Source organism: Schistocerca piceifrons, chromosome X (genome assembly GCF_021461385.2).
Source record: "Schistocerca piceifrons isolate TAMUIC-IGC-003096 chromosome X, iqSchPice1.1, whole genome shotgun sequence".
NCBI classification, from domain to species: Eukaryota; Metazoa; Arthropoda; class Insecta; order Orthoptera; family Acrididae; genus Schistocerca; species Schistocerca piceifrons.
Window position 1 is genome coordinate 745,138,973 of NC_060149.1, and position 20,359 is coordinate 745,159,331.

Here is a 20,359-nt window from a genome sequence, read left to right on the forward strand (position 1 = left end):
TACAGGTTATATTATGACTGGCTATAGTATGCAAATGATTTTCTGTGATTCCAGTAATATTAATGACATTGGAAATAATAACAGTAATAATAAAATAAAATTTCTCTGAAGGCTAAAATGTGGGCCATGTCGACAATTTTCCAGACCTCTGGTAGATTTACTCCTGCACTATTGACGATGTAACTGGTAAGTTATTAAACCAAAAAAAGAAAAGGCTGTTTGTTAATGTGGTTATGATAGGTGTCAGGTTATGCACTTTAAAATAAGCTTGTCAGCTCTGCGTAAATGCAACGTACTGTACATGTGAACTTGTTATAAAATTTTTTGACAATATTTTCTCCATTAGATGTACTTTATTTAATTTCACTATTGCAGTTTTGGTCTTACAGTTATTTTAAAGTGTCAGATACTGACTGAAAAATGCAGTTACAATGTTATAAAATGTTAATTACTGTCTGAGGCTACTCTATTTTAAAATGTTAATTTACATCAGAACTACATGAACTTAATAACAAACATGTCTTTAAAATCATTATGAATGTATGGCCTTATTACATTGTGAATTCATCTGTTGGCATATATGTGTCTTATTGGTTTGGATTTCACTTAATTAGGCTATTATAACTTTCTTCAGATGCAGAACAGTTTCTGGATTGGGAGCAGAATCTCAGATTTCCTCTTCAAGGACTTTTCAATTCATACGTTAGCTGGTAAGTTGAATTTTTTGGTTATCCACTCTGTCTAGAATCATTTCATAATGTTGTCCAGAGTGAAACACTGTAGTGATGATAATTTAAGTCACATTCTAATTTTTTATAGAAAAATAGTTAGGTATCCACCTAAAATGCATTACTATATAAATATTTATAAACTGCCAGGTGGGTTCTGTGGAGACCTATAAATTTGTTCTTGCGAAAGGAACTTACATACCTGTGATCATCAGACACTATTTGAGTTGGAAGAAATGTATTCAGGAATGTAAATATGATTAGACTTTAGCTGCACAGTTTATAAATAACAAATGAAAATCTGTTCTCGACTAGGACTTAAACCCAGATTTACCACTGTACGCAAGTGGTTGCCGTAACGAAGTAGCTGTCCAAGCTCCAGGACTGACCCATATCTCCATGTGCCACTGAGTGTACATGACCTGCAGTCACACAATTTCTGTGCCTGCATTGATGCTTGACAGAATGAAATTATAGTATACTGAAAAACACACACACTGCATATAGCAATTTTTGTCTATGATAGATCACTATTGACGAAGTAGAAGAGATGCTGTGAAAAAGACAGTAGATTTCCAACATTTTGAACACTAATACAAGTGTGTGTAATATCATGTTGCAGGATTGTGGAAAGACGTGGTAATGGGCCATAGAAGCAGGAGGAGAACAATGCCTGATAATGATTGAATCCAGAGGACCTGTATGAATGATATATATGTTGCAAGAATGTTTCCAGCCTATGCATTTCAGAAATGTGAAGCATTTGAACCTATTGATACTGCACTTCAACTTTGAAGTGTGACATAATGATGTGTGGCATTTGACGCCGTACAGAGTAGTGTAGCCTGGGCTCTAGGTTAGGTTGGTAGGTGATAGCTTTGTTGTTAGTTGGCGGAGCCTATGAATTTGTTGTCATGAGAATAATTATAATTCTTGTTTTGTCATGTGTTTCACGCATATAGGATTTCGCTGAGTGACTGATGTGTGCCACTTTGATTACACCATGGGCATCAGTAGATAGATGGGTTTAGTAGATTCAATATTTCCAGAACATTTGGTGTTGAGGCTGGAGGAAGAAAGATCCAGATGACTGGCTTGAGGAGCAGTTGTTGAAATCTAACGTTATATTTAGTAGCAAGTGCTACAACTAGATGGCTTGGTTGGCATTCAGCCATAGTTTATCGTACCCATACTCCCAATATTTAATGGGTGCAACTACTTCCATTGAGTGTTTTGCAATTGTGTAATTGTGCAGTAATGGATTTTTCTGCTCATTTAACTGCAGTATATTACACTTATTTATGTTAAGGGTCATCTGTCAATCCCTGCAGCAAGCTTCCTCCATTTCACTACAATTTTCTCCCGTTCTAGACAATCTTTATGTAATAGTATCATCCATGAAAGGCCTTATTGAATTTATGGTACTATCCATTATGTTATTTATATGTTTTGTACACCAGAAGTTACTTTTATGTGAGAAGATTCCTCTCTGTTAAGAATGATGTCCTTTGTTGTTTGCTAGGAACACTTCAGTCCAATTAGAATACTAGTCTGATATTCTGTCTCTAGTATTTTATTCATTAGGACACAGTGTGGAACTGTATTGAGTGCCTTATGGAAGTCGAGGAACACTGCATCTACCTGGGCAATGGTGTCTGCTGCCGTCTGGATCTTACAGACTAACAAAGCAAGCTATGTTTCAGGAATCACCCCTCCTGCATGGTTCTCAAGCTCCTTAACCTCCACCAGCTGAAACTTCACATTGTAATGGTTAATTATACCCCGACTGGTGGTATCTCCACTGTTAATAATTACAGAATCTTTTGTCTGCCAGCTTCTCTATTACATCAAAGACACAAATCACTGTTCCACTAGCTTTCCACAGTTCTTGTCCCTTTACTACCTGGCACTTTTCGCTGAAGATTCTTCTTTTCTTTACAACACTGACAAGTTCCATCGCATTCTGCCATTGAACGTAACATCTTCCAACAGGCAGCTGACTTCAAAATCATAATCTGCTTCCTGGTAACCATAACCACTATATTCTTACCAGTATCTACTTCCCCTTTTAAGATGTCACCTGGAAACAAATTTGTGGCACTGTCATGGGTACTAAAAAGGGATGGTTCTTCACCAACTTGTTCATGGGCCTGGTTCAGACGCATGTAGATAATACCTTTAGGATCTTGACGTAAGTTAAGGACATCCTGTCCCCATACTTTCAGAATCTCAGCACTTTTTGCCCCATTTTATTCACCTGGTTCTCTTCAGGCAATTGAGTCATCTTCCCGAGCGTCTACATCCATTTCATTGAAGTCTCCTTAAGAACATCTGTTCACATGACAGCCAACAAACACCAATTTTAACAACTGCGACCCATTCCAAACCATAAAACCCCTTTGATTAAAGTGCGGTCACACTTTGGTACCACTTATGCAGTAACAATCAGTCCCTTTCTCAACACTCAGTCCCCCTTTCTTAAATTGCCATCACAGCATGGCCATGCCTGACCCACTTTGTACAGAAGTATATCTCCACTGCATACATAAACCATTACTCTCACACTTTCTGGCAACATTTCAGAACCTCTCTGTTGTTACTCAGTACCACCCAGGACAAGAACCACTTAACTATGTCCCTCAGTGTCTGTGCTAAGGTGCTACGTTCTGCACCTAAGGGAGAACCTACACTATGTGATCAAAAGTATCCGGACACCCCCAAAAACATACGTATTTCATATTGCTGCCACCTACTGCAAGGTACTTCATATCAGCGATCTCAGTAGTCATTAGACATTGAGAGAGAGCAGAATTTGGCGCTCTGCAGAACTCACAGGCTTCAATCGTGGTCAGGTGATTGGGTGTCACTTGTGTCATATGTCTGTACTTGAGATTTCCACACTCCTAAACATCGCTAGGTCCACTGTTTCTGATGTGATAGTGAAGTGGAAACATGAAGGGACAGGTACAGCACAAAAGCGTGCAGGCTAACCTCGTCTGTTGACTGATGTAATGTGTAATAGGCAGACATCTATCCAGACCATCACACAGGAATTCCAAACTGTGTCAGGATCCACTGCAAGTACTATGACAGTTAAGAGGGAGGTGAGAAAACTTGGATTTCGTGGTGGAGCGGCTGCTCGTAAGCTATACATCATGCTGGTAAATGCATTGGACGATTGAACAGTGGCAAAACATTGTGTGAAGTGACAAGACACAGTACACAATGTGGCAATCCGATGGCAGGGTGTGGTCATGGCGAATGCCCGGTGAACATCTGCCAGTGTGTGTAGTGCAAACTGTAGAATTTGGAGGCGGCGGTGTTATGGTGTGGTCATGTTTTTCATGTAGGGGGCCTTGCATCCCTTGTTGCTTTGTGTGGCACTATCACAGCACAGGCCTACATTGATGTTTTAAGCACCTTCTTGCTTCCCACTGTTGAAAAGCAATTCGGGGATGGCAATTGCATGTTTCAACACGATCGAGCACTTGTTCATAATGCACGGCCTGTGACGGAGTTGTTACATGACAATAACATCCCTGTAATGGACTGACCCGCACAGAGTCCTGACATGTAGCCTATAGAACACCTTTGGGATGCTTTGGAACGGTGACTTCATGCCAGGCCTCACCGACAGACATCAATACCTCTCCTCAGTGCAGCACTATGTGAAGAATGGGCTGCCATTCCCCAAGAAACCTTCCAGCACCTGATTGAACGTATGCCTGCGAGAGTGGAAACTGTCATCAAGGCTAAGGATGGGCCAATACCATATTGAATTCCAGCATTGCCAATGGAGGGCGCCATGAACTTGTAAGTCATTTTCAGCCAGGTGTCCGGATACTTTTGATAACATAGTGTATGTTTCTGTATCATCTTCCAGTGAGATTCTATGAATAGGGATTCCATTTCATTCCATGTAAACAGCTGTCTCACAAAAATTTCTCCATAACCCTCGCAAACAGTGCTCTGCATTGTATCTGTAGCACCAGGAAGGCCCTGTAGTACTCTGGACTCACCGTTCTGCCATATAGAATGAAGTGGCACACTATGATGCCCCTGACATCATATGCGACGATCACCATCAGTTTCACAGAGGAAGGATTCTGACGTTCTGTCCCATTGGTGATATGGCATGTTACTACTCCGTGGACTGACGTTTGAATTATGGTTCATATTCCATGGTCCAAAATTCATTGATGGTGATTATTCATGACAGTTGTGATCACTGTTCTGTTGCCAGTTTGCTAGGTATTCGAAGGATATTGCATATCACATCCACTTGTGAAGGTTCATGTGGTACCTGCCACAATATGATTTTGTGCAGTTGCAGCTCTGTCCAGAGTATCCTGTGGATGGTGTGTTTCTCAATGTCATTAGTCTGCTGTAAAGCCAGCAGCAGCAGCAATCATGTGTCTTCCTCCAGCAGCTGCTTGATGATGGGACATGCCATTTTGGTTCGAACACTGACAGGTCATCCTTTGTATTGCTGATTATTGGTTACCCCATGTCCGTGCTGAAGATTTTGCTATCCTCTTTGCTGCTGTACCATATGGGAGGACAATATTCCCAAGAGCTTCCACCATTTCGCTGTGGCAAATCTTATGTTTCTTCCTCAGAGAACTGCTATTTTGATGTATTGTTCCTTTGAAAGGGCATGGTTGACTCCTTTTCTCGTCCTTCCCTAATCCGATGAGACCGATGACCCCACTGTCTGGTCTCCTCCCCCAAACAGCCCAACACGACCCTCAGCACAAGAAGATGGATTGATGTGAAGGCATGGCAGAAAGGAGCTGATGTCCTCGGATGTCCGTATGATCCCACAATCAGTGAAGTCCTCTGATATGTTGTCGTATCAATGCAGATTGTGCAGCATGTCTAAAAGGATTCATGTGGCACCCAGTCTTAAAACATGATGTCAGAACTATTGTTGGAAGAAGATTCTAACTGACAGGAACTGGAACCGAGTGTTGTACCTGTCAGTGATAACTGGTTTCGTCTGACAGGAATGGTTGCTGTCAGTGAATCCAAGTGCATCTCAGGCAGTTTCTGAGAGAACATTGCAGCTAACATGCAAATTCTGGCAACTTGCAGAACAGCTTTGCCCATGGTGGCTTATAAAGTTGGATGTCTTTATTGGGCCAAACAACATGAAAACTGGACAGTAGGTGATTAGAGCGTGTAGTGTAGTATGGCAAGTCATGATGTCGCCTCTGTTCAAAGATACATGTCATAGAGTACACTGAATGCCCAATGAGGCATTTAATATGTAGTACGAGGGGTGTCCAGCGAGTACTGCAACAATTTTTTTTCTTAAATTAAATTTTCCCTGAGGCATTTAAGTCTCTAATTTATGTGCGATAATGTTGGAAGCTGAAGAAGTGAATTAAAATTTGTGCTGCAGCTGGGACTCAAACCCAGGCCTTCTTGCTTACTAGGCAGATATGCTGACCATTACACCACCACAGCATTATGGTCAACATAGCTGCATGAAGTACCGAAGTTGGGGAGGGTATTTGACTTGGGTAGTTCGTGCAGCTATGTTGACCATAATGCTGTGGTGGTGTAATGGTCAGCATATCTGCTCAGTAAGCAAGAAGACCCGGGTTCAAGTCCCGGCCACAGCACAAATTTTAATTCACTTCTTCAGCTTCCAATATTATTGTAGATAATTTTTTTTCTGAAAGCAAGTTGGTTTTATTCATGATAGTAATACAACATATTATTCCCCACAATTTTGGCTACAAAACCTTATCTTTCAGCAAACCTCCATTCAGTGCAATGGACTTACGCTACCTTACTGGGAGGGCATGTATGCCTGTATGGTTCTGTTGTACTGGTCGATATCAGAGTCAATGTCTTGCTGCTCACTGAGTGCATCCTTCATTGGGCCAGACAGATTGGTGACAGGGTGAATGAATAAGAACTGTCCAATGCTGTTTTGTGGGCGAGTGTGTCAACACTACCAACAGAGATGTCCAGTTCTGCAGCAAGGTGTTTGATTGTGATTCATTGATTCAAACATTGCACAAGTCACAGCAATGTGCAGCTGACTGGCATGCGGTAGATAGAACTGGTTAGTGTGACCTTGTTGCAGTGATTGACAGACACCTCACCCAACAACTCAACATGTTTTTGTTCAATGCCAGATCTTCATAGACATTCTGCAAGCGCCTATGAATATATGTGATGCTCAGGTCTTCCCCAAAAGAATCTCTGACAGCTCTCTGATTGGGTCACATCTCCATTACAGACACCATTTTGAAGGCTGTGTGAAGCACTGCCACTTATTGGGACTTCATGAAACTATAAGGGCTTGAAGAGGAAATATGAGGTTTGTTCAGAAAATTCCAGAACTTTGTCCACAAAATTTTTTGTGCTTACCTTTTACTTACTGTGCATGGTATCCTTCAAAATACTCTCCTCTGCAATTAGTACACCACTCCCAGTGGCATTTTCAGTTCTGGAAGCGGTCTTGATATACTTCTTCCTGTATCGCACGAAGTGCCGTCTGTGAATTTTCTTTTATCTTGCCTATCATTGTAAGTCTTCATCCTTTCAATGAGGTTTTCAACTTTGGAAAAAAAAATCTGCAGGGGCCAGGTCTGGAGAGTACGGAGAATGAGGGTGCACAGTGATTTAATTTTTTGTGCAATAGTCACACACCGACAGGGATGAATATGCAGATGAGTTATTGTGATGCAGGAGCCATGACTTGTCTTGCCTCAGTTCGTGCCTTTTCTTTCTCACATTTTCTCTCAGGCATCAAACCTATCCCGATAAAACAATCAATTAACAGTTTGTCCCTGTGGCACGAATTTGTGATGAACTAATCCTTCAAAGTCAAAGAAAGGTATCAGCATGGCTTTGACATTTGACCTGACCTGACAAGTTTTTTTGGTCTTGGAGAAGCTTTCCTGGCCCGTTGTGAAGATTGAACCTTGGTCTCAACATCACAACTATAGGCCCATATCTCATCAGCATTTATGATTCTCACTCTCACTTGCGCAATCCAAAAACTCTTCACAGATTACGAGGTAAAGGTCTTTCTGGTCTTTATTCATGAGCCTTGGGATTAACTTGGTGGCAACATGATGCAATCGAAGACGCTTTGTCAGAATTTAATGACATGATCCAACTGAAGTGTTAACATTCTTCTGCAATTTCTTCGAGAGTCAGTCTTCAATTGGCATGCACAATTTCATCAGTGTTCCTGTCATGAGCATCATTGGTAGATGTTGAAGGGCGTCCTGAATGAGGGTCATCTTTAACATCCGTCCAGCCATTTTTAAACTGTGTGAACCATTTGTGACACCAAGTAAAGCTTAAGCACTCACCACTGTAGGCTTCCTGCGTCATTTGGTGTTCCTGTAAAGGTTTTCTTGAGTTTCACCCAAAATTTAATGCAGACACATTGCTCCTCTAACTCTGTCATCTCGAAATTCGCAAACTTGCAACACAATGTTCTACGCAATACAGTACTGAACAGTAACTGACAGACAAACAACAACGAAACTTCTGGCAGTTACACTTTAAACACAGGCATGTGCAACGGTGCCAAATGCATTTTGCTCCAACACACTATTGGTGGGAAATTTTGAATTTTCTGGAATTTTTTGAACAAACCTTGTATTACATAATGCCCCACAACAAATTTTTTCAACCAGACTTAACTGAGGAAAAAAGTGTTGCATTACTTATTGAGTGCATCTCGTCTTTGGAGGGTGTAGTTGAGACTGGAAGTTTTTCACTTTTTTCATACCATATGTGATTTGGGCCCTACTATTCATGTTATGATGAGCATGAACTGGGATGTTTATTTCAACATTCTCAATGACCAAATGTTTCCCTTCGTGATTATTGTCTGTGGTCACTTCCACCCTCCAAGGTGACACAGTTGTGTTCATGGGACAGAGTGTGTGTTCCTATTTTGATGAGCACTCAATTGCACCTTGACTGACACCTTATCTTAATGAATAGAAAATGTCTGGGTCTATTTGAAACAGTGGAGGAAACATAGCCATCACCATCACTGCAATTTGGCAGCACTATGATATATAGTTATCAGCAGACTATTTCTCACAGAATTGAAGTCATTATTGAAATGTAGTGTTTGTACAATATCTCGTAGGGGTGACAAATTTTTGTTTGGAGTTCTTTTTTGTAAATAACAATAGACTGTCTTTAGAGACTGAAATAATTAAAAACAAAACCATAATTTCTCAAATTAGTACATTTATCATACAGAATTCAGTAACTCATTTAGACTCACAATAAGTCTAGATTTAGAATAATCTGGTGTAGGTATTGGACTAAACTGAATATCCATATTGTGAGATGAAGGGAAGCAGCAACACATAGTGATCCTTTACTGAAGACTGTGGTGATTACTTTCTTCCCAAGTACTCTCTGGTCCCTCCTGGAGGATACTGCATTATCGTAGGCCAGACACGAGGGTTTGTGTGCCTCAGTGAGGCTGAGGGCTATGCTGGCAGTAGAATGGCTACTGGCAGGGTCACCCAAGCTTGGCAGGCATCAGTGGAGGGGCTTGATGAAGTGTGTCCCACAACTTAGGGAAGGGAGGGCTATGTTTTTCCGAGGGAGCTCCTCCAGCAGTGTTGGAGATATACAGGGTGAGTCACCTAACATTACTGCTGGATATATTTCGTAAACCACATCAAATACTGACGAATTGATTCCACAGACCGAACGTGAGGAGAGGGGCTAGTGTAATTGGTTAATACAAACCATAAAAAAATGCACGAAAGTATGTTTTTTAACACAAACCTACGTTTTTTTTAATGGAACCCCGTTAGTTTTGTTAGCAAATCTGAACATACAATCACATACGTAATCAGTGCCGTTTGTTGCATTGTAAAATGTTAATTACATCCGGAGATATTGTAACCTAAAGTTGACGCTTGAGTACCACTCCTCTGCTGTTCGATTACGTCCACATGCTAACACCTTTTTATTGGTCTTTTTCACTGACGCACGTGTACATTACCGTGAGGGGTGAGATACAATTTCGACGGGCGTTTCATAGGACGTGGAGGACGCATAAATTGGCCAGCCCGTTCTCCTGATCTCACACCTCTGGACTTCTTTCTGAGGGGTACGTTAAAGGAGAATGTGTACCGTGATGTGCCTACAACCCCAGAGGATATGAAACAACATATTGTGGCAGCCTGCGGCGACATTACACCAGATGTACTGCGGTGTGTACGACATTCATTATGCCAGAGATTGCAATTGTGTGCAGCAAGTGATGGCCACCACATTAAACATCTATTGGCCTGACATGTCGGGACACACTCTATTCCATTCCGTAATTGAAAACGGAAACCACGTGTGTACGTGTACCTCACCCCTCATGGTAATGTACATGTGCGTCAGTGAAAAAGACCAATAAAAAGGTGTTAGCATGTGGACGTAATGTGCTGTTCCAGTCTCTTCTGTACCTAAGGTCCATCACCGTTCCCTTTGGATCCCTACGTAATTCGGTGCTCTCCGATACACACGATCGAACAGCAGAGGAGTGGTACTCAAGCGTCAACTTTAGGTTACAATGTCTCCGGATGTAATTAACATTTTACAATGCAACAAACGGCACTGATTACGTATTTGTTTATATGTTCAGATGTGCTAACAAAACTAACGGGTTTCCATTAAAAAAAAACGTAGGTTTGTGTTAAAAAACATACTTCCGTGCATTTTTTTTAATGGTTTGTATTAACCAATTACACTAGCCTCTCTCCTCACGTTCGGTCTGTGGAATCGATTCGTCAGTATTTGATGTGGTTTACGAAATATATCCAGCGGTAACGTTAAAAGGTGACTCACCCTGTGTGTGTGTGTGTGTGTGTGTGTGTGTGTGTGTGTGTGTGTGTGTGTGTGTGTGTGTCACATGATGCGATGGGTGTACTAACAACTAATACCTACACGCACCCAACAAACAGAGCTTGGTTAGTCAGTCTGCTCGAGAAGAAGTCTCAGAATTATAGTAACAGGGCACTGCCATAACACTTTCATTGTAATCAAGAGGGCAGGTAGAGTCTTTGAGAAGGTCTCTCCTTTCTATATTCGCAAGGCACTGGAGGGTATTGCTGGGTCCTTAAAAGTGTTAAATGTCTTCATAATGGAACACATCTAGTTGAAACTGCCACGTCAAACCAAGTATATAAGCTTCTGGGATGCAAGGCCTCAGTTGAGTACCCTATTGTGGTTGAGTTGCAGAACACCCTTGACTTCTTCAAAGGCGTGGTTACCTGCTCTGATATAATGGAGATAGACCCTTAGAAGTTAAGTGAAGAATGGACAAATAAGTGCAGAACTATGTGAGGAGAGTCAGTGGCACATCCAAAAACTGCAGCATTTATTCTAATGTTCAAAGCTGTGGAATTATCTGAACATACTTTTGCAGGCTGTATCTGTTGTAAGGTTCAACCATTTGTTGCCAACCCAATGCGATGCTTCAAATGTCAAAGGTCTGGTTATACCACTGTGGAATGTAAGGGAAGGCTGTGTGTGGGAATTGTGGAGGCTCAGCTCAAGAACCAGATAATAATGTATGAACTGCTGTGAGGATCACACAGTATAGGACAGGAAATACAGGGTCTATAATGAGGAAAGGGAAGTTCAGGGGTTGAAAATTGTGACATGCGTAGCTTATGGTGAACTAAGACAGTTTTCAAAGCTATGCAGCTTCTGATGTTTGCTACTTCTTTTGCATTGGTCCTTAAGAAGCCAGTTGCCAAGTTTGATGCCTCCACACAAACCTCGACCACAGATTCACGTACAAGGACATACACTTTTCAGTGTCCCTGTGGGAAGAAAAGCTACACTTTAGCCTGAAATCATTCAAAAGCCATCAACAATGGATTTGGACCCTCAGCCAGAAACTGCAGCACACCATCAGAAGCCAACTAAATCATCCTCCAAATCCATGCAAGTAACTTCTCACATGATGTTGTTGTTGTCTTCAGTCCAGAGACTGGTTTCATGCAGCTTTCCATGCTACTCTATCCTGTGCAAGCTTCTTCATCTCCAAGTGATTACTGCAACCTACATCCTTCTGAATCTGCTTAGTGTGTTCATCTCTTGGTCTCCCTCTACGATTTTTACCCTCCACGCTGCCCTCCAATACTAAATTGGTGATCCCTTGATGCTGCAGAACGTGTCCTACTAACTGACCCCTTCTTCTAGTCAAGTTGTGCCACAAATTCCTCTTCTCCCCGATTCTATTCAGTACCTCCTCAGTAGTTACATGATCTACCCTTCTAATCTTCAGTATTCTTCTGTAGCACCACATTTCGAAAGCTTCTATTCTCTTCTTATCTGAACTATTAATCATCCATGTTTCACATCCTTACATGGCTACACTCCATACAAATACTTTTAGAAAAGACTTCCTGACACTTAAATCTATACTCGATGTTAACAAATTTCTGTTCTTCAGAAAAGCTTTTCTTGCCATTGCTAGTTTACATTTTATATCCTCTCTTCTTCGACCATCATCAGTTATTTTGCTCGCCAAATAGCTAAACTCCTTTACTACTTTAAGTGTCTCATTTCCTAATCTAATTCCCTCAGCATCACCCGACTTAATTCGACTACATTCCATTATCCTCATTTTGCTTTGGTTGATGTTCATATTATACCCTCCTTTCGTGACACTGTCCATTCCATTCAGCTGCTCTTCCAGGTCCTTCGCTGTCTCTGACAGAATTACAGTGTCATCGGCGAACCTCAAAGTTTTTATTTCTTCTCCATGGATTTTAATTCCTACTCCAAATTTTTCTTTTGTTTCCTGTAATGCTTGCTCAATATACATATTGAATAACACCGGGGATAGGCTACCACCGTGTCTCACTCCCTTCCCAACTGCTGCTTCCCTTTCATGCCCCTCGACTCTTATAACTGCCATCTGGTTCTTGTACAAATTGTAAATAGCCTTTCACTCCCTGTATTTGACCCTTTCCACCTTCAGAATTTGAAAGAGAGTATTCCAGTTAACATTGTCAAAAGCTTTCTCTGTGTCTACAAATGCTAGAAACGTAGGTTTGCATTTCCTTAACCTTTCTTCTGAGGTAAGTCGTAGGGTCAGTATTGCCTCACATGTTCCAACATTTCTACGGAATCCAAACTGATCTTCCGCAAGGTGGGCTTCTACCAGTTTTTCCATTCACCTGTAAAGAATTCATGTTAGTATTTTGCAGCTGTGCCTTATTAAACTGATAGTTCGGTAATTTTCACACCTGTCAACACTTGATTTCTTTGGGATTGGAATTATTATATTTTTCTTGAAGTCTGAGGGTTTTTCACCTGTCTCATACATCTTGCTCACCAGATGGTAGAGTTTTGTCATAGTTGGCTCTCCCAAAGCTATCAGTAGTTCTAATGGAATGTTGTCTACTGCTGGGACTTTGTTTCAACTTAGGTCTTTCAGTGCTCTGTCAAATTATTCATGCAGTATCACATCTCCCATTTCATCTTCACTTATGTCCTCTTCCATTCCCATAACATTGCCCTCAAGTACATCGCCCTTGTATAGTTCCTCTATATACTCCTTCCACCTTCCTGCTTTCCCTTCTTTGCTTAGAACTGGTTTTCCATCTGAACTCTTTATATTCATACAAGTGGTTCTCTTTTCTCCAAAGGTCTCTTTCATTTTCCTGTAGGCACTACCTATCTTACCCCTAGTGATGTATGCCTCTTCATCCTCACATTTGTCCTCTAGCCATCCCTGCTTAGCCATTTGGCACTTCCTGTCAATCTCATTTTTGAGACGTCTGTATTCCTTTTTGCCTGCTTTATTTACTGCATTTTTATATTTTCTCTTTTCATCAATTAAATTCAATATCTCTTCCGTTACCCAAGGATTTCTACTAACCCTTGTCTTTTTACCTACTTGGTCCTCTGCTACCTTCGCTATTTTGTCTCTCAAAGCTACCCATTCTTCTTTTACCATATTTCTTTCCCCTGTTCCTGTCAATCAATCCCTAATGCTCTCTTCGAAACTCTCTACAACCTCTGGTTCTTTCAGTTTATCCAGGACCCATCTTGTTAAATTCCCACCTCTTTGCAATCTCTTCAGTTTTAATCTACAGTTCATAACCAATAGATTGTGGTCAGTCCACATCTGCCCCTGGAAATGTCTTATAATTTAAAACCTGGTCCCTAAATCTCTGTCTTACCATTATACAATCTATCTCAAACCTTCCAGTGTTTCTAGGCCTCTTCCATGTATACAACCTTCTTTCATGATTCTTAAACCAAGTGTTAGCTAAGTTAGATCAAGTTATGCTCTGTGCAGAGTTCTACCAGGCAGCTTCCTCTTTCATTTCTTATCCCCATTCCATATTCACCTACTACTTTTCCTTCTCTTCCTTTTCCTACTATCGCATGCCAGTCCACAATAACTACTAAATTTGCATCTCTCTTCACTATTTGAATAATTTCTTTTATCTCATCATACATTTCTTCAGTATCTGCGGAGCTAGTTGGCATATAAATTTGTACTACTGTGTTAGGTGTGGGCTTCATGTCTATCTTGGGCTAAAATAATGTGTTCACTTTGCTATTTGTAATAGCTGACCCGTGCTCCTATTTTTTTTTTTAAAATTCATTATTAAACCTACTCCTGCATTACCCCTATTTGATTTTGTATTTATAACCCTGTATTCACCTGACCAGAAGTCTTGTTCCTCCTGCCAACGAACTTCACTAATTCCCAATATATCTAACTTTAACCTACCCATTTCCCTTTTTAGATTTCCTAACCTACCTGCCCGATTAAGGGATCTGACATTCCACACTCCGATCTGTAGAACACCAGTTTCCTTTTCCTGATAACGACATCCTCCTGAGTAGCCCCCGTGTGGATATCCGAATGGGGGACTATTTTACCTCCGGAATATTTTACCAAAGAGGACGTCATCATCATTTAACCATACAGTAAAGCTGATTGTAGTTTCCCCTTGCTTTCAGCCGTTCACAGTACCAGCACAGCAAGGCAGTTTTGAATAATGTTCCAAGGCTAGGTCAATCAATCATCCAGACTGTTGCCCCTGCAACTACTGAAAAGACTGCTGCCCTCTTCAGGACCCACGGGTTTGTCTGGCCTCTCAACAGGTACCCCTCCATTGTGGTTGCACCTATGGCATGGCTATTTGTATCACTGAGGCACACATGCTTCCCCACCAATGGCAAGGTCCATGGTTCATGGGGGAAGGGGGGGGGGGACTTCTCACATAAGTAAAGAAAAAAAGGTCACACAAAAAGTCATTCAAAAGTGAAGAAGGTGGCTTCAGATAAACCCTCAGATAGGTGAGCACTCTCCCTTTCCAGTGCTGGTTTTAATTTTGAGGATATTTATATCCACATAGGGAGACAGGAGAGCCAGGCACTGTCTAGGGTTCCTCTTGACCTCACGGGTAAATCAGCGCCATTGAGATAGAAGGAGAAGGACAACCATTACTAATAAATGGTGTCCACAGGGACTTCTGTGTTACAATGGAACTTAAAAGGATACTGCTCATATTTGGATGAATTACAGCTCCTGGACCTATAGAGACTGGTCTACACCTGCTTACAAGAAACTCATTTCAAAGTCACCAACTCATCTACATTAAGGGGCAACCACCTGTGAAGGAAGGTCAATGTTACTGGAGATAGGGCTAAGGTTGGAGTGACTGTTCTCATCAATAACAGATGCCACACCATTCCTGTGCCTCGTTATCATGGTCATACAAGCAGTTGAAGTGGAAGTTCGCACACCAGTGTGTTCTTTAAATCTTCTGTCTCATGATCTGTTGGATACAGTTGCATTGACAGAACTCGTCCACATACTTCGGTGCCCATTCCTCCTCACGGGGGGACTTCAGTGCGCACAGTGTGCTGCGGGGCTTGGCTACCTCTTGCTCCAAGGTTGAATTATCAAATGCCTTGTTCATTCAGAAAATTTCAACTCTGCTCAGATAACACACTTTTCAAAGCTGCAAGTCATCTACATCCATTGATCTTTGTTTTTACTAACCAACTATTGCAGATTCAGTTCAGTGGAAAATGGTCACAGATTTGCATTCCAGTGTGGATTCGCCTGCTGACTCGGTTGCAGTACAGTCAGCAGGTCACCTTCAAACAACACGATTGTGCTCAGAAGATGGTGCACATTATCACCTGTGAGATCTGACGAGCTGCCACAGATTCCATTCCCCTGCCTAGCAACCATATCAGACAATGGCCTGTTCCTTGGTGGAATGACAAGCTGCTCGGCAGAGCCAGGCATGCAGCTTTGCAGAAATTTAGACGTTACAGGAAACCTTGATGCCTTCAGACCTGCGAGAGCATATGCGAGGTGAGTGATAAAAAAGAACAGAAGAGGAACTCTTGGAAGGAATTCGCAGCTTCCTTTAATTGGGCAACTTCCAGTCCACAAATTTGGGAGTCAATACAGTGGATTTCAGGCAAGGCCAGTAAACCTCCCTTATGGCCTTACTGAGAAATGGAGTCTTGATGGACATGCCTAAAGACATGCCTCAGGTTTTAGCTGAGAATGATTTCAGTCAGCCAGACAAAACTCCTGCATTCTAGGTGATTGTAGGATTGTGGAGATGAGGTGGCTCCCTTTCTTCTTACATCATCAGGAGGTGTACAATCTTCCATTCTTCATGTGAGAACAGGAATCAGCTGTTTACATGGCCAGAGACATTACTCCAGTACCAGATCAGATTCATTATCCCATGCTCTGTCAACTGTGCTCTGAAGCCAAAGGCAAGCTCCTATCTTGTTTCAGTCAGATCTGGTTTTATAGACTGTACCCCATGACTTGAAAGGAGGCAATATCTATTCCATTTGGATACCAGGTAGGATCATACAAACCCTAACAGTTATTGGAGTGTAGTGAGTGCATGGTCTACCACCACTTCTGGCTCCTCAAATTTCAAGGTCATCTATGGTGCTCCCAGTGAAGTTTCAGGTGTTACCATTTGGCCCTTGACAACTTAATTCTGCTGGAGATTCCTTCTTAAGCTGAAATCATTTGGTTGGTTTGTTTTCTGACCTCAAAAAAGCATACACCACTACTTCGAGGTACAATATACTTTGCCAGCTTCATGAATGGCGACTGTGGACGTCTGTTGCTTCTTATTCTATCCTTCCTCAAGGACCGGTGCTTTCGATATTGTGTTAATAAGCCCTGTCTGACTGCTACATTCAGGAGAATGGCGTCCCCCAAGGCAGTGTACTCAAGAGTCACATTGCTTGCAGTTGCTATCAGTAGCATCCCCTCCACAGTCCAGAGCACTGTTAAATGCTCTTTGCTTGTGGATGACTTCACAATCTTCTGCTCTTCCTCCAATTTTAAGATGACAGTGAGGTAAGTCCAGCTAACAATCAGAAGTCTGTAAGGTTGGGGCAATAAAACTGGTTTTAGGTTCTCAACAGAGAAGATCACATGCATCAATTTTAACTGTGCCCGTCAGAGTTTTAACTAGCCAGAGCCCACAGTGGGAGGTAGTGTTTTACACTTTAAGGCCACTATGTGCTTTTTGGGCCTGCTATTTGACTCAAAACTAACCTGGTCATGAAAGATTTGCAAATGAAAGGATTCAGGTCACTGAATATTTTTAAATACCTGAGCAGAAAGGTGTATGGAGCTAAAAAGTCCCACCTCCTGCAGTTTTATAGGGCATTTGTCAGATCCAGATAGATTACAGCAGAGGATTTATGGATCAGCCTGTGTTTCCTAGCTCAAGATGTCAGACACTGCCTACTGTGAGAGCATTCGGATATTGTGTGGAGCCTATCGGACCAGCCTATTTCCGAGTTGGTGTACAGAGGCTGGTGAACCATCACCTTGGATTTGGCAGCACCTCTTTCTGGCTCAACAGGCCACGGAAATTTCAGCGTTGCCTCAGTCATTGGTATTTAGTGCAGGAATCTGTCCAAACTTTGAAACAGAGTCCAGGAATTGGCGCCATGCGACCAGGCCATTTGGTATATGTGCTACTGATTGTCTCAAGGATCTAGATACATCAGGCTTCTGGATACACAGCCAAGGATGGAAAAACTGGTGCCTTGGTGTGTTCAGATGCCCAAAGTGATTTTAAGCCTGATACGGTACAAGAAAACTTGTATTCCAGATTACATTTTTATAACTCTGTTTTCTTTAATTTTAAATACATACCACCATTTTGTCATTGTTTATGCAGATGGATCCCATCAACACCCTTGGTTGTTCAGTGGTTTCCCTGATATGGTTTTCTAAGTGTACCTTCCACAACATCTTGTAAATTATTGTGCAGATATATATGGCATTATGGCACCACTGGAGTCAATTCTTGAGCATCATAGTACGAGGTTTCTTCTCTGTTCTGACTCGCTCAGTGCGCCACAAGTGGCTCACCAAATGTGTCTGGTGGACCAGTTGATTCAGTTCATCCAGTTGATTCAGGTCACCCCTTACTTTGGGTACAGCTCTGTGGCAAGGTGTCTTTTCCTGGGTACCTGGACCATCAGGATACAGGGAAAAGGCATAGCCGACAAGCCAACAAAGCAGCCAAAGGAGCATATCATGATGGTGTTGTATGTTGATGTGCCATCCCCTTGCACACAATCATATCATTATCTGACAGATAAATTGTGCATCAGGGGGAAACTGAATGGTTGGAGGTGACAGAAAACAAACTGCATTCACTCAAATCGACTACACAGGCGCAATGGACTTCATGCCATCTCCACTGACTGAAAGAAGTTCTGCTCGCCAAACTGCACATAGGACATAGCCTTTCAACACAAGGTTTCCTCCTCTGGCAGGAGGATCCACCACTATGTGGAGTTTATGGTGTGCCACTTTCAGTTCAGTACATTTTGGCTGTGTATGTCTTACATTCTGATACAAGGGCAATCCTTGGTTTGGCTGGAGATCTGCCCGCTATCCTGCCAACACTGACACCAGTATTAAATGGGTTCTGAAATTTGTGAACTGTTGGGGCTCATCAGTAAAGTGATGGGGAGGGGTGGTTGACTTTGCATTATAAACTACTACTCACGTGGGGGGAGCCTCCCCCCCCCCCCCCAATCTCCTACCCCACCCCCTTCCATCCCCACCTCACAATGAGAATAGCATCCTGACTTTTCCTCAGAGCACTGATGACCATGATATTGAGTGCCACACATTCAAAATAATAATAATAATAATAATAATAATAATAATACTCTGGTAGAAAGCAGGTATCACTCCTCCCACCTATGAGTAATTGAGTTCCCGCAATTCTTGTAAAATCTGCAATTATGAAATTTCACTATATTTATTTTTAGTGTGTTTACAAGTATACACTTACTCATTCTGGGGTCTCCTGTAAATCTTTCACCTACAAACCTTATGTTTCTGCATAAATAGCTCCATTTAGTTCAGTAATGTGTTCACTGAAAATTTGTGTGTGTGTGTGTGTGTGTGTGTGTGTGTGTGTGTGTGTGTGTGTGTGTGTGTGTAAGTATAATCTAACTTCTGCACCATTTCAGTGCAGTAATGTGTTCATTGTAAATAAGTATTACAGTAGTTGTATTACATGTTTCTTACCTTATAAATAAATATAAAACTTTTTTATTTTAAATTCAGTGCAATAGTATTTGTAAAATGACTCTTAGTGTTCATTAAAAAATGACGATCATTCCACTCGGGACCTGTGGAATGGTACATTAGCTTATTTGTTTTAGTTTAAATATTTGTCATGTATTGTTGTTTTTCTGACATGTTCCACATCCTGGAGGACCTCCTCACTACGGATCAATTGGAATGAAAGTAAATCTAATCTAATCTAATCTTAAATATAGTACAGTATAGGCCTTCTTACTCATTTTTGCCAGTAATACCTCAGGTCACAAGGAATGGGTACAATATGCAGAACATACTTAATTTAGTATAAAAAGGTACCGATTAATAAAGTATACACATTTTCAATGCTTTTCCAGCAGATACAAAAGTTCAGCTCTTAATAAAGTACAGTGAAGAGGATTCATTGGTGTTCTATTCCTTTTTCTCCACCACTGAATGTATTTTCTGAGCTAATAGATACCGGGCCTTCTTTGAAAATGTTAGACTTCTTTGCCTCTTACTCTAAGCTTCACCTCTCAAAGTAAACAAAGTGGTGCAGTGTCAAGGCACTGAAGTTGCATTCATGATGACAGCAGTTTAAAGCCCCATTTGGCTGCCCCTGTTCATATTTTCTGTGGTTTCCCTGAATCACTTAAGGCAAATGCTGGTACTGTTCCTCTGAAATGGAGAGGGCCAGTTTCCTTCTACAACCTGAGCATGTGCCCTATCTCTAATGACTTCATTAGTGGGGTGTTAAACCCCAGTCTTTCTTTCTTATTCTTTCTTCCTTCTGTCAAATGTGATAATATGATCAATATATGTTAACATTGTAAGTTCTTATTGTTTGACATTTATTTTGTGTATCTACCTTAGTTGTATTCTTTATTTGATTATGAAAATATTGTATTAATTCGTTAATGGTAATGGGCTATGATTTTATTAACTTGTTCAGTATCTTTGTGACCAATTCACTTAAGAATTATAGAATAAATGGGCTATGATTTTATTAACTTGTTCAGTATCTTTGTGACCA

At 41.3% G+C, this 20,359-nt stretch overlaps 1 protein-coding gene and 2 non-coding genes across 4 annotated transcripts in view; 2 read left to right on the top strand and 1 right to left on the bottom strand.

Annotated features, from left to right (window-relative positions):
• The window catches only part of LOC124721782 (probable low affinity copper uptake protein 2), an 81,693-nt gene that overhangs the window by 8,274 nt on the left and 53,060 nt on the right, over nt 1-20,359 (top strand). For both annotated transcript variants that reach the window (XM_047246897.1, XM_047246896.1), the window contains exon 2: nt 635-710. In XM_047246897.1, coding sequence (XP_047102853.1) covers nt 635-710 — 76 coding nt within the window. The remainder of the gene's footprint in view (nt 1-634; nt 711-20,359) is intronic.
• Trnat-agu lies at nt 6,125-6,197 on the bottom strand. The gene has a single exon. It is a non-coding gene; the product is annotated as a tRNA-Thr (tRNA).
• On the top strand, nt 6,283-6,355 carry Trnat-agu. The gene has a single exon. It is a non-coding gene; the product is annotated as a tRNA-Thr (tRNA).